Source organism: Anabas testudineus, chromosome 8, assembly GCF_900324465.2.
Source record: "Anabas testudineus chromosome 8, fAnaTes1.2, whole genome shotgun sequence".
Classification (NCBI taxonomy): Eukaryota; Metazoa; Chordata; class Actinopteri; order Anabantiformes; family Anabantidae; genus Anabas; species Anabas testudineus.
The window spans coordinates 16,991,355-17,005,581 of NC_046617.1; the positions used below are offsets into that span (position 1 = coordinate 16,991,355).

A 14,227-nucleotide genomic window follows, 5' to 3' on the forward strand; every position below is an offset into this window, starting at 1 on the left:
AAGCAATGAGTAAAATGGTGGTGAAATTACACAGCCACCAGGTTACCAGGTATAGTATACAGTATACAACAAACAATTGTAAATTATCACATAATGAATAAACAAAATGTGTGAGCACATCAAACACATAACCTGAAATCCTAGTGAAATGTGTAGCTGTTACTGCTAAAGAGCTAGCTATAATGTGACAGGTGCATATTCTTTTCATGCCTTTGCTCTGTCAGGTGACAAAGAATGTGCTACCAATAGTCATTAGGTGTCTTTTCACATTCTCTAAACTGGAAGTTTTCTGAACAATGATTTATTCTTGGATGTGAGCCATATAGGCTGACATCATGCACTAGTGCACGGTCTGAGCTGTCACTGAAGCAGGGTGTCCACAGATAATCCTTATGCCAAGTCAGAAGCACTTCCTCAAATGTCTTTCAATGTCAGGTTGCGTAAAGAGTGATCTGTGTCACAATACAGTTAGTTTAAACAGCTTTTACATCATCTGTTACAGGCAGCTCAATATCTCTTAATCACTGATGTAACTGTGTTTCAGCTTGCTGTATGTTTAGCAATGTACTGATGCTCCCATCATTGTGAAATCTTACTTGTTCAGGCAGTTCCTTAGTATGTGGATGCATGTTGTATTAGACATAACTCAAAACAAACTAAGAAAGCTGTGGTGTTCATGACTTGTTTTCTTCCTGCCATTTGCCTGGAATTCACAGGCAGAACTACGCTTATCACAGTGATCACAGGTAAACTGACTATTGTTGGTGTTGTTTCAGGTGTGTTCTCCTGTGTTGAATTGAGTTATTACATATTTTAAAGTAACTTGTTAATAATCACATCATTCCACAGTTACAGAGACTAAGCTAAAGAGTGTGACTAGTTATTTAGTTTGTTTTTGTTAGTTCTTGTTCTTGACTTGTCAGCACTATTACACTATAACTGAATGCCAAATGATATAGGGTTATGACTGTTACACGTTACAAGTGTGTGTTGCATGTCCTGTTCCAAGATGTTGTCTTAATACTAGATCATTGTTTTCAGAGAGCTCTAGTATAACAGTTGCTTCTCAGTAAACAATCGAAATATAGTTATGATGACATTAGTAGATTTTGTAGATGTAAGGGTTGGAGGCTGCACAAAGACATTTTTGCTGCTGCTCTCCATCATTCTTGCTAAATGTAATTTTCTTAAAAGGTCTTCCACTGCGGCCATTTGTACCCATTAGGACCTTTCTGCTTGACTGCATTGAACTATTCAGATGTTCATAAAAAAGGGTAAACTGAGTGTAAATGTTTTACTAAGTATATTTTCTATTATTTATCTATTGACAACACTGGCATGGTAAGACCATGATTTTCATAAAGAAGAAAGTCGAAATGTTGTTTCCTTGATATAGTCTGTGTAAAACACAAACAAATGCACCTCTATAAAATATTTGTCTCCAACTCTTTTTTTTAATTTTGGTACTTGGTTTTAATTCAGTCAGGTGACACTCTGCTGTATATTACTTATTGACCCTGAGTTAAAAGGTTTGTGCCAACAAGGCTCAGTATAAATAGCAGAAATAAATATACTGTACTGTCAGCCTGTACATAGCAGAACAATAATACTATACACATAGTTTACATAATAATAGTGATTGTGTCGTATGCAAATACATATATATTACCAGCCTTCTGACTTTGGCAAAGCCACTTGCGTGAAAGTCCTGATTCAGAACTAAAAGTTGGTCTTGATTATTTGACTTGATATGAACATTTGAACTGGGAGATCAGCTGATGATTTTACTAAAGAAATCTGACTCTGTTTTGAGAGTTTTGGAACTAGGTCACAAAGACAGTCCTTTCCGACTGACACACCCTCGTGTCGGTCGTTTTCTTTCAAAACTTGAGTTTTCACCCAAGCTTTTCAACCTTTGGCATGGATGTCAAGTTATAGTAGACTTTGAATACATAGGGAATAATAATAGAAAGAAAGAAGTATAATTTTCATTTTTTGTGAGGTTTCTAGATAATAATAGTAAATAATACTAACATACCTGCATGCAGCAATAAAATATTCCATATACTGTATAAGATACACTAATTCTACAATGCAGGCACCTTTTAAACCACACACAATAAGACTTCTGCTCATTTCCAGTTATGGTTGTTGGAGCCTACCTCTATCTGAGCTTTGCTGTGTTCTGTGGGGTTAAGACAGTAAAAGATATTTACATACTTACACCTGAACTGTCAATTGTAGTCACAACATCACTATAATGCATCAAACCTGCAATCATATGCATGCATGAAAAGCAAAGAAGTGCAATGTTTGTGCAGTGTGTGTGTGACAGTGTGTCACATTATCGTGCAGTTGTACTTGTGACATCCTGCACGGCATGACTACCCACGTGCAAGTTTCAACAACATCATCTACACACCTGTGTACATTTGGAGAAAATTGTTTGGGTTATCTTTGTGTGTGGGAAGTTGTGTGCGTACATGCGCATGAGTGTGTCCCAATGCTCAGATCACTGTTGTTGTGGTTGTCAGTGTTTGCGTGTGCATATTTCTTGGTAACTGTAGCTTTAGATCTACAGCTTTCTGGAGTCTGAGTGTATGAAATAGAATTCCCAATGTGACAGATAGCTATGTAGAGTGGTCAAAGTTGGACATTTGGGGAAATTGTAGTAGTTGTTTCTATTGTTTTACATGTTGTTGTACCTGCTCTTTTAATATGGAAGCCAAATGTCTATAGTAACTTCCTTTGTGCAAAGTTACATTTCTACTGCACTAGTTTCACTTAATTTTTGTCTTTTACGTTGTTCTTAACCACTCAGAAAATGAACCCTGGGTGTAAAAATTATATCTGCATAAACACATTTGCTGTCCTGTAGCTTGTGTTCTTGTTTTGAGAGCTGAATAAATATTGCCTTTGTGACTAACAGTGTACAGTAAGGCTCTTTTCTGTATGTGTCTTACTGAGGTCTAAGACGTCATCTGTCTTGATGAGGTCTTCAGGTCTAGTCAGAGGCAGCTGTGTCTCAGGTTCTCCCTGAAGCTGCAGCGACAGCGACCGCAACATGAAGAACACTCGGATCGCCTGTGCAGAGTGGAGAGGTCGCACACAAACACAACACACAGATTTTATGCTAAATCTGAAATCCTGAACCTGTCAGTAAACAAAAGAATTGCTGCCATTGTGACAATATGAATTTTGGCAGAGGTACACATGTTCAAGTTTATGTAATAATATGCATTAACTATTACTAAGTTTCATTTAATGACCCCCAAAAAGCCTCTAAAGGAAACTAATTTCAATTACAAGACCTGATTTAACAGAAAGGAAATAAGCATTTTAAACTCATGTGTTGTGTGGAAAGTGGACCGTGGTGGAGTGTGTGAATGAACTCACTCTCCGCGTCTTCTCCACATCTCCACAAGGCAGCCTCTTGACAAAGTCAATTCCAGTCAGAGGGGTGCCAGTGGGTGGCAGCAATATTGAAGCATCCATCATTAGATACTCCACGTTCAGCGGCTTACTCTGTCAACATACACACAAGTGCATGAGTACCCATACACATTATCAACAAGAAATTTTTTTATGCAACAAACTAACATGTGTAACATCAAATCAAAGCCCACTAACCGTCATGCTCCTGTATTCATCCTCAAACATATCCAAAAAGATCTCCTCGCCCTGTGGTAAAAAAGTTGGTATTAGAAATAAGTCATTGTTTGTGTAAAATAAAGAATTCCTACTTTTTGTTAAACACATGACTGCCATAGCAAAGTCTTAAATCTATTTATGTCTACGGTACACTCATCTGTCAGTGCTTGTGCATAGCACGAACATAGTTTACGCATGGATACACACCGTCACAAGTACAACTTCAAGTAGGTATTATATTTGGTAAAGATAATGATGTTCTTTTTTATTGTGTTCATGGCCTTATTTTCCCACTATTTCTGCATCCAGTAGATAAAAAATGTACATGATATTATTAACAGGAAATATGAAACTATTCCACGTCCACAACACCAGCACTTTGTACAAAGTCTGCTTATCTGCTGTGTGTTTCACTCAATCACCCATATCAATTATCATGGGAGAGGAATTCTTAAATGACATCCCATCAACAAAATTATGTTTTCAACAAAACAGGAAATGCGGTCAAATAAGACAAGATGTTCTGTATGTACTGTTGAGTGTGGTGTGTTTACACTACATTGTCAGTTAATCGTGTACAGATAACCACCCTGATACAAGTTAACTCATTCAACTTGCTACTCAGGAAACATTGGAAACTACCACATTGGTAGATGCAAGGTTGATAAATCAAACGGAAGAAAAAAAAATTCAATGTCCAAGAACAAAAGACAGTAGCTACATGTCACTGTTACACTGTGATCATGAGGTTTGAGAGGAAGCATTAGTTAAAGCAGGATTTTAAAATCATCTTAAGCTTTAATTTCAACCTGCTGGGTAGTTTTTAAACAAAAAACGTAGTTGCCACAAAAACCACTGTTACTAACACATGGCCTTGTTTTCTTACAAGTAAGCCTCTATTTTCTTTCCTGTAGTTGTTGAGAGTCAGCATGTTGACCATAATGTTTTCCTGAATGCTGAATTAGAACAATTCTACCTCTCCGAGCCTTCATTGTCCATGTGAGTGTGGAAACGTCAGCTAAACATAAGCCCTGCAACTAATTCCAAAACTGATATCCGAGATAACGACAAAGAGAAACTGAAAGAATTTGAATAAATATGTCATAGTACATATGGAAGGAAAGACCAGCTACACCTTATGAGAAATGACTTCATTTATAATCAGCAGACACAAACCTGTGCACTTAAACACGCAACAATACAACCTTCTTCTAATGTCTTTGGGGTTTGTCTTTCACTTACTATTTAATACTAGATAAAACAGGCTTATCAAGTATTTGATTCTGCTTTTGCTGTAGGCCTGTACAAACATTAAAGGTGACATTAGCTGTCTTGGTCTAATGTTTCATTCCTTTTATGTTTTTTATGCTCTATGTACTTTTCTGTATACATATGTGCATAGCTAAGTGTCCAATTACCTTGTAGAATCTCCGCAGTAAATGCAGACTTTCTTCTCTCGCACCCTTCAAGCCAAAAAAAAAAAAAATTAAATAATGGCAAATACAGTCAGTATACAGTATTATCATTCAATCATGTAACATATGCACATCAGGTACAAACACATGCTTACCCCTATTCAATATAAATTTATGTTTTAATTTTACAAATAGGTAACAGACTCGTGACTTAGGTGATTGTCAAGTATAAACAATAAATAAACAATTATTTGTGCAAATGATCCACAACCGCTACTTCCAACCTCACACATAACATAAAAAGAGACAAATTTGCATGATATTTAACTAGTGTTTCAGTAAAAATTATGACATTATGATTATGTTGATCTCTTTTGCTATTTAATGTTTCTCCTCAGTTACTACTTAAATTGTTCTGTGACCGGCCTGCTACTGTACTGTAGACGTGGTTTCACTGTGGGAAGGAAGGTATTGTGATATTTGATGTAAAGGTGTGTTTTAATCCCATGTGGGATAGGCCATGACTTGACACTTCAATAAATTCAGTTGATTTATTTGTATATCTTGTTCTTACTGGCCATTGTCATTGTCAAGTCTGGCACATTACAATATTCGCATGAGTAAATGTTAGGAAATCCCACACGTGAATCTATTAAGTCACCCTGTGTTGTGCAAAGCACATTTCCTTTAACAATAGTAAATTCATCTCTGGTTTATGGATATTCACACCTATATGCAGTCATAATTCTATCTTCAGTGACAGTAAAAGCTTATCTGCTATATATTTGATTATTTATAAAGCCACATGGAATGGAATAGAAATTCCAGCCTGTTTTCTTGTCAGAGTTCAGCTGTGCCCCGGTGGAAATCTTCTGGCATTTTGCCTTTGTTTGGACAGCAGATAGTAGAGAGTCATAAGGTAACAAATAATTAAGCAAAATAAACTGACTAAAAATAAGAATTACAATTTCTGGAAAACCGTGACCAAAGAACAATGTCCTAAATGAAAGGGTCAATTCATTAATGTTAAACTGTGTCAACAGTGGGAAATTCTTCGAGAAGAAACCCCCAGTGAGGTTAAACTAATATCACTGGTTGACAGATTTCATAAACTTACTGTAAAATGACGAAGGCAGAGTTTACTAAACCTTTTTAAATTGTGTTTTGTTTTCTCAAAATGTAATACTTAAAACAGAGGGTGGGGAGGATTATCCTGATGGCACACGGAAGAGGAAATAAAAATATTCCCAGAAGGATGAGAAAGAACAAAAGTAAAGGAGAGAGAGGGGGAAACAGTAAGAGGCAATAAGGCAGTTTGTGAGGTAAGATGTGTCATTCGGATAAAATCCTAGCAGGCGAAGAGGAATATCTGGTTTGTCTGTGTTTTTAAACCTTCAATCTTAAAAGGAAACCGTCTGTGTGACTGGGCTGAGGGCTACACTCCTGTGGATGGTGCAAGATCTATACTTTAATCTGCTGGCTCTGGACCTTTGACCTCTGATATGATTTCTGATTGTTAGATTACTGAATGTGTGTTCTAATATGTTGATAAGAATGTACAAATGAGAACAGTAAGTACATGTTTGTGTGTGCTATACCTCCATGCAGGCTAGATGAACATCTTTGATTATACAGTTGTTTCCAGACAGCACCGACTGTTTTAATAAAAGGCAGCTCAGCTCCAGTGTAGCCAGACGCACTTTACCATCTACACACACGTAACACAAACATATGAATAAATTATGTCACCAAAAGTTCCATTATATTTATGTTGTTTCTGTTTACATGAGCATGTTACCTGGCTGCGCTGCTTGGCTCATAACTCTGATTAGTCTCTCCACCAGCACCAGGCTGTAGGAACTCCTCTCCTGGTCAGGAACTGGCAACTGCAACCGCTCTAGAAGATCACGGTTTATACCTACAGACAAGGCAGACAGACCAGGTGAGGAAAAGTTGCATGCAAATCAGGTGGAGTTTCGAGGTTTGGTGAACGCTGGCATCATCCCTGTCATTTCAGGCGTAGCATCATACAGCCGAACCCTCTCCTCTGAGCTATAAGGAATCTGGTGATGAGTCAGTGCCAGGTGTTCAATAGTTTAATAATGTAGTTAGTTGAATAATTATTCACTGATATAAAGATTTCAGTTCATCTGCATCTTTGACAGCAATGCACTTTAAGAATTTAAGAAATATAACACAGCTGCTTATGAAATTGTTTACATATTGTATGATTATGTATGTATTACAAAGTGAAATTACACCTTTGGATGAAGTATCATAACAGTTCCCAGTAGTGTAAAATCCAAATCCTAAGGGTGTAACAGTCTACTTAACCTGTGTATCTACTTATACTATATATTATACTACTTTATACTGGGAATATTCAGGATGGACACAGCCACAGTGGTTACATAGCCAGCTAGATGACAAAACAAATTTGTTGTGATGTAAATTAGAAGTGAGGAAATGAAAAGTAGTCTGCCAAGAACATCACTTTACTTAAGCAAATGTATTCACCTCTGTCAAGTTAAACCTGTGTCTATAGACCTAGCTACATGATTACCAGAGGGGAAGTAAGTATCAACAGTACTGCTGCTTTATTTTAAAAAGTGCAGGAAAGTTGCTATCAGTGACACGGTCTAGGATGAGTCACTATAACCAACAAAATGAAGTGCATGTGCACGATGGAGCCAAAAGACCAACCTTTGCTATGTGAAACAGCATAAAGAAGGCAGAGGACAAACAGGGCATGGTAGTCATCATTGCTGCAGTCGAGGGCACTGTACACCATGTCTAAGAATGGCCTGTGGACAGAGAGAGAGTGAGTATATGATCAGTTCACATATACTGCGTTTCCTTTCATTCATTCTTTCCATTCCTGCACTCACACCTAACATTTCAGTGTAGTGTGTCCATGTACCTGCTCCTCTGTGTGTGTGTGCGGGTGGCTGCAGCAGTCTTCTCTTCATCAGTGATGTTCTGCTCCGTCAGCTCTGACACTTTACACTTCTCCATCACCACCATCTCTATCTCTGTGTGCACACAAAGACACACTTTTTATTTACTTGAAAATACAGGATCGATAAATGTGATTTAAAAAAAAAAATGTATTCACATCACCCCACCCACCAAACAAACACACACACACACACACACCACAGCTATGAAGAAAATGTTTTTTTTTTGTGATATTGAATGAATAGTCTGAAGTGTTTCCTTCTCACCCTTCACTGTTTTAAAGTGATTCAATTTACTAAAATAGAAAAATATCAGTGTCTACTTAGTGACTCCATAATCATGTTTAATACATTTAATTCACTATATGATTACATTACAATGTGTTCATAATGTGTGAACTAATTTACTCTCAAAATTGTTTTAGTTTATCACTTTTCTTATCAATCGGTTGAAGATAGTAGGTGTCATTTTTCCACTTTAAATGGTACATCTCTCATTTTGAAACTCTGTTGCCCTGCAGCCCACGTTGCATTTTGCTTTAAAACATTTGCTGTAAAAAAAGCTGTAGCCTCTCAGCCTTCTAAAATGGCAAAAACCCGGACAATCTGTTCAGTAGAAGTAAAGAAGGAAAATTTCAGATGGGTGTGAACACATTTTTACTTCACACACGAACAAACACGCACAAGCACACAGAGCAAGAACGAGAGAGAGGCGGAGAAGTGAGGAGCACAGGATGAATGGTGTGTCACCGTGAAAATGGACAGTCACTTGCCATGGAGATTGTGTTGGACATATGATCAGTGGTAGCCATGGTAACCATAGGGAAATAAAAATGGTGTCATAGAAGGGAAGCAGCAAAAAGCTGAAGGCTCGTCCCAAAACCAGAAAGAAAAAGAGGAATTATTTTATTAAACTTTCTGATTTTACCGTTTGTCCTTCCACATTTTCTTTTAGTGTCCACTTTAAATATCTGATTCTGTGCCAATAGTTTTTTATAAGTTCCTTTTTGAAAACTTCTTCCTTGTTCAGGAATCATGCAAGTCCTTGACTTAATATTGAAAGAGGCTGTATAATTTATTCTGTAAGTGTAAATGCATGGACATGACAGCCATGTCATGGGCACATTGCAATACATAGCCAAAACAAAAAGCAATAAAGCAGTTAAGCTGTTTACATTGTTTTGGGTATCCTGTCTTTAAATAAGTGGGTGTCTCTCTTTTCTGTTTGGAGACGAGGGCTGCTGCTGCTGAGGGGTTGTTGGGTAACCAGGGTACATGACTGTGTTGGACTGATGGGAGTAAGAAAACACAAACACAGTCCTGTACTGCTGTGTCCAGTGAGACACACACTCACCTTCTGCTGTCTCACCACTCGCTCTGCTTCCCTTAGAACTCCCACCTCCTCCTCCCTCTGTACCTTTTCCCTTCTCCCTGTCTCGGGCTCCATCCCTTTCTCCTCCTCTCCCGTCATCATCCCAGCCCTCCTCTAGCCCTCCTCCACTACCACTTCCTCCCCCAGCCCTTTCATCATCCTCCTCCTCGCCCAGGTTCTTGTAGTTTGGCCTTTTTTGGGTTCTCTTGCGGCCGCGGTGACGGGACAGTTCCAGAGAACGCTCCAGAGACTCTGGGGGCTTGGTGAATCGACGCACACCTCCTGATGTGGCCTGTGGGTTGGAGAAAGACAGAAAGGAATTACTGGTGATCATAAAATCCAGTATCAAGTGCTTTTTTTCCATGTGGCAGCTGTTAAATAAGTCAGGTAACAATAATCTGGAGTAATTATATTTTGAAGTAAATGTCTAGTATCCAAGATGCTGCCCTCTTTCCTGTGAGCAAATTACTGCAACCCTTTAATGGTAAATGTGCATGCAACATGCAGGACAACACTTACACCCGCAAAAACAGATGTATAGAACTCATGTGCCTATATAATCTCACACATGCACGCAAATAGAGTGCCTTACAGTAAATCCTTCTGGTACTATCGAGTCGATCAAAGTCCGTTAAAACACACAAGCCACTTCCTCCCTGATATTCTTACTACACACAGTAGAGGAAAAAAATGACCAACCGTGCACATATACACACAGAGCTGATTACTGGTTTTGAGGCCACTACGGCAAGGTCATATCTACCTAGAAGACATGCCCTTTTCACACGAAGCCCTAAATCTTGCATTAACATTTAGATACACACACAGGAAACAGCTGGTACATGATAAGATGCACTGCTGAGATGTCAACACTGTGACAGTAAAACTGAGTAATCATAATGACAACACTTATCAGAACTACTACTAATAATAACACTGCCTCATTGCTTTAAATAAAATGAAAAGAAGTGTAGGAATCATAAAATAGAAATACATATAAACCTTAAAAAAGAAACGACTGAGTAAGTGCTCAGGTTTAAATGGATATCAGCAGCAGTAGCAGCCAACAAAACATGAAACTAGTTTTTTTAAACAGCTTCTTCACCTAACTATACATGAAAATTAAAATGGCATCATGTCGTATGTTTAACTGTTCAACATGCTTGTTCTGTTTGTAGGTTCATGAGAAGCCTGTGTTACAGCATATATGCGAAAATGTCAATATGAAAGTACTGAATACTATACAACACCATGATATTGACAACTGTATATATAATATAGTTAGTTTGAAAAGAGGCGACTGAGGGTTCCAATCCATTAAGGATGTCCAGTATGGCAGCAAAAAAGGATGTCACTGAATATCTGGTTATCCTGCTTCTTTAGGTTTCATTTGTATTATATGCTTCAACTTTGTTACAGAAAACAAAGCGGTAGCAGATCAGGTATCTAACATTGAAACTAGGTGGCCCTTTTTCACTTTACTTCTTACACTAACACAAACCACCAAAAGTGAACACACAGGAATTAAGACACACACACACACACGTACACCTGATATACAGAGTCAGGAGAAACTGAGGCCGTCCTCCTTATTGACATTAGTGCCAAGTGTGCAGCACTTTCTGGAAGGAGCAGCGTGCCACATGCCTCGTTGGTGTATAAGTTTTGGTTTTGATTCATGAGCTGCTTAGTTTCTTCCACAAAGTGCTGTAAACCTGGGACAAATTTGAATTAGGAGGAGGGCAGGCTAAACAGATCTATTAAGTGAGAATACTGGATTTAATTTTTTTTTTTCTAAAAATCCTCACTTTATTCCTCTATCCTCTTTTTCTTTTTCCATCCTCAGTGACTTCTTTACATGTTCCTGAAACTAAATCTGTATGGATTCAACACTAAAAGACATGTTTTGCTGCATTTGGCTGTCAAAGAGTAAAAAGTGTTTTTAAAGGTTTGTTTACATTAAGCCATTCAACATAATACATATAAAGCTTTAGGTAGACATCTTTACCTATTAGCTACAAAGTTGTTTTAATCCATTCAATAGTAAGACACACTTTAAAGACACTGAAATATGTTTCTCTATGTTACTTGGTATATCGAAGCAGAATTGTACTGTAACTACTGCTAGAAAACACACTGTGTATGCTAAACCACAGACACTAGTATCTATGTGTTTATATCTGTGTGTGTGAGTATGTGTGTTGCACCTGTTAGCTGACTATGTTCTGGTAAACCACTCACACTCTGAGCCAATGCTGAGAAATTAATGGAGGTCAGGGAGCATGCAAGACAAACCTACACACGCGCACACGCACACACACACACACACACACACACACACACACACACACACACACACACACACACACACAAACACGCACTCACTCTCTCTCACATGCTCAGGCAAAACCTTGCACACATACCAGAAGCACATCAAAATGGTGCACCAATTGCAGTACAAAAATACTTACAAATGCATAGAACTAAAACAGCTGCATGCCTTTTGGTTGAAAAAGGTACTGGTGTACACATGCAAATTTTGACATCATGTAACTATCTGGTGCACTTGCAAGTTAAACCTTTATGAAGAACAAAGACAGAAAAAAAAAAAAAAAAAAAACACTTCTTCCAGGAAAGAGATTCTGGGTTAGGTGAGCCACCTCTGTCACTGTTCCATCATGTGACCTAATTTCCTGCCACATCACAGAGAAACAGGAAGTACCATTTGACCACCTGTGCAGAAACAAGAGCCCATGCCTTATCTGTTTCACCTACAATAAATTAAACAATAACTGAGAAATGGTTCTATTTCATGTAACAGACACATTTGATATCTATAATGCATCATGCATGCAGAAAAATACCACTGCTGCAGAATTTATCTCATCAGACCTCGCCAGGAATTGTGTGTCATTTCTATGAGAAATCATGCAAATGGTACCAGCTAACATGCAGAATGACCGAGACCTGATAGATGACAGGTGAAAGCAAATGAAAGCAATGCAGTGTTGTGTCTTTAAGAAAGGGAAGGCCATCAGCTTTCATGTGCTGCTCAAATGCAAAAGTGTACTGAATGAACACAGGAACGAACAGACAAAATGAGCAATAATTTCCTATCTTAAAAAAAGTCGTATGATTGTGGAACTATATCAAGATCCAAAAATCATGAACATGTAAATTGCTTCTATAAACAGACACTAATTATTCTTCTCCCTTAAACTTCCCTTTTAAAAACTGCAACACTAATAGATCTAAATGCAACAAAATATTATCCACAAAAATGACGGAAAACAACACTGCTGGATAAATAGCTGGCTCTGGCACTTGTTTGGGTCTGACAGCCTCCTGTTGTGGTAGACCAACATTTGTTAAGACATCACGCTTCAACTCACATTCACTGAAAAGGGAGGCTGCTTCCTAAAACAGCCACAAGTCTAGGTCACACACATACACACACACATACACACACACACACACACACACACACACACACACACACACACACACACAACACAGAGAATAACCACAGGGGTTCTCAGAAACGCTCACTACCTCAGCACACCCACCTGGCTCCACAAACAGATGGTCAAAAATGTAAGCAGGGGAGGGAGATGAACAGAAACTAAAATGCACGAGGAGAATAGATGGTAGGAAGAGAGAATACAAATTGAGAGGTGAGGGGAATCAGATGGGGAACATAAGGGGAGACAAGGGGGTGACACTAAAAAAAATACAAAAAAGAAAAAAAGGAAGAGATGGAAATAACCTAAAGATTCATATGTATGACTTTTTCTATCATAGAGCTGCTAGAACATTTCAAAACAAACAAGAGTGTTTTAAACATAGAAAGACAAAAAAAAGCACTGTAGATAGTTTGCATACTGACTCTTGATTTGAGAAAACCATGAACCATCTCATCAGCACCTACATGCACATCTGTACTCTGCTGAGTGTGACCTGTATGTATGTGTGTACGTGTATAGATGTACTGTACATGTGTCCATGTGGTTCGCTGCGTAGGTGAGTTTGAGTCTATATCTTACTGTACAGTCTGGTATCTGTGTCTGTGTGTGTGTGTGTGTGTGTGTGTGTGTGTGTGTGTTACTCATTAGAAACTCAATTTCTCTGATTGCTGTATATGTCATACTTTTAGTTTTAATGTTGTGTCTTAGTAAAAATGCTTTTCTGAGTGTGTCTGTGTGTATTACCGTGCTCTTATGTGTACTGTGTAGGTCTGTCTGTGGGGTGAACACCGACAAATCTCCATTGAGGATAACGTCTGCCAGGGTGTTGACCAGTGGCTGATAATGGATGATCAGAAACACCTGGAGAACACACAGGAATACAGTTCATGAACATGAACATAAAAAACACAACAATCCAGACTGTACATAACTGTATGTAGAACAATGGGTAATACTAGATGACTCTGTACCTTTACCATAAAAAATATTAGAATTAAAAGAGGTAAAAGAAGGTGTACTAACTTTTGTACATGAGTGGATATTGACATATACCTACTCAAATAAAAGGGGAGCCTTTTGGTGAGATTGTTTACTTTTCGTAATGAACATGCTATAAGTTCTTCCAGAAAATGTTTGGTCTTTACAAAATATATCAAAATACATGATGAAACTGTACTGCAAGGCAATGATTTGCTATTTTTATTACATTTCCCGATCTTTAACAACATCGTGTGATCTATTTGTGTGTGTTTCTTACTTGAGACAGCAGATAAAGGGAGACCTGGGGATTGATCTTTCGATCCTCGGACTGAAAAAGGAACAGAGAATGAGCATTAAACTTTTGAGAAAGAGGAATGAAAAGGCTCA

The 14,227-nt window shown here is 38.1% G+C and overlaps 1 protein-coding gene across 5 annotated transcripts in view; it reads right to left on the bottom strand.

Annotated features, from left to right (window-relative positions):
- Positions 1 to 14,227, bottom strand: part of clec16a (C-type lectin domain containing 16A) — a 36,632-nt gene that overhangs the window by 11,366 nt on the left and 11,039 nt on the right. For 4 of the 5 annotated variants that reach the window (XM_026355051.1, XM_026355042.1, XM_026355078.1 and 1 more), the window contains 11 exons: positions 14,118 to 14,168; positions 13,604 to 13,720; positions 9,378 to 9,687; positions 7,987 to 8,098; positions 7,770 to 7,870; positions 6,865 to 6,984; positions 6,665 to 6,774; positions 5,070 to 5,114; positions 3,631 to 3,681; positions 3,397 to 3,525; positions 2,964 to 3,084 (listed from right to left, as the gene is read on the bottom strand). In XM_026355051.1, coding sequence (XP_026210836.1) covers positions 2,964 to 3,084; positions 3,397 to 3,525; positions 3,631 to 3,681; positions 5,070 to 5,114; positions 6,665 to 6,774; positions 6,865 to 6,984; positions 7,770 to 7,870; positions 7,987 to 8,098; positions 9,378 to 9,687; positions 13,604 to 13,720; positions 14,118 to 14,168 — 1,267 coding nt within the window. The remainder of the gene's footprint in view (positions 1 to 2,963; positions 3,085 to 3,396; positions 3,526 to 3,630; positions 3,682 to 5,069; positions 5,115 to 6,664; positions 6,775 to 6,864; positions 6,985 to 7,769; positions 7,871 to 7,986; positions 8,099 to 9,377; positions 9,688 to 13,603; positions 13,721 to 14,117; positions 14,169 to 14,227) is intronic. The other variant, XM_026355060.1, reaches the window with a different exon arrangement.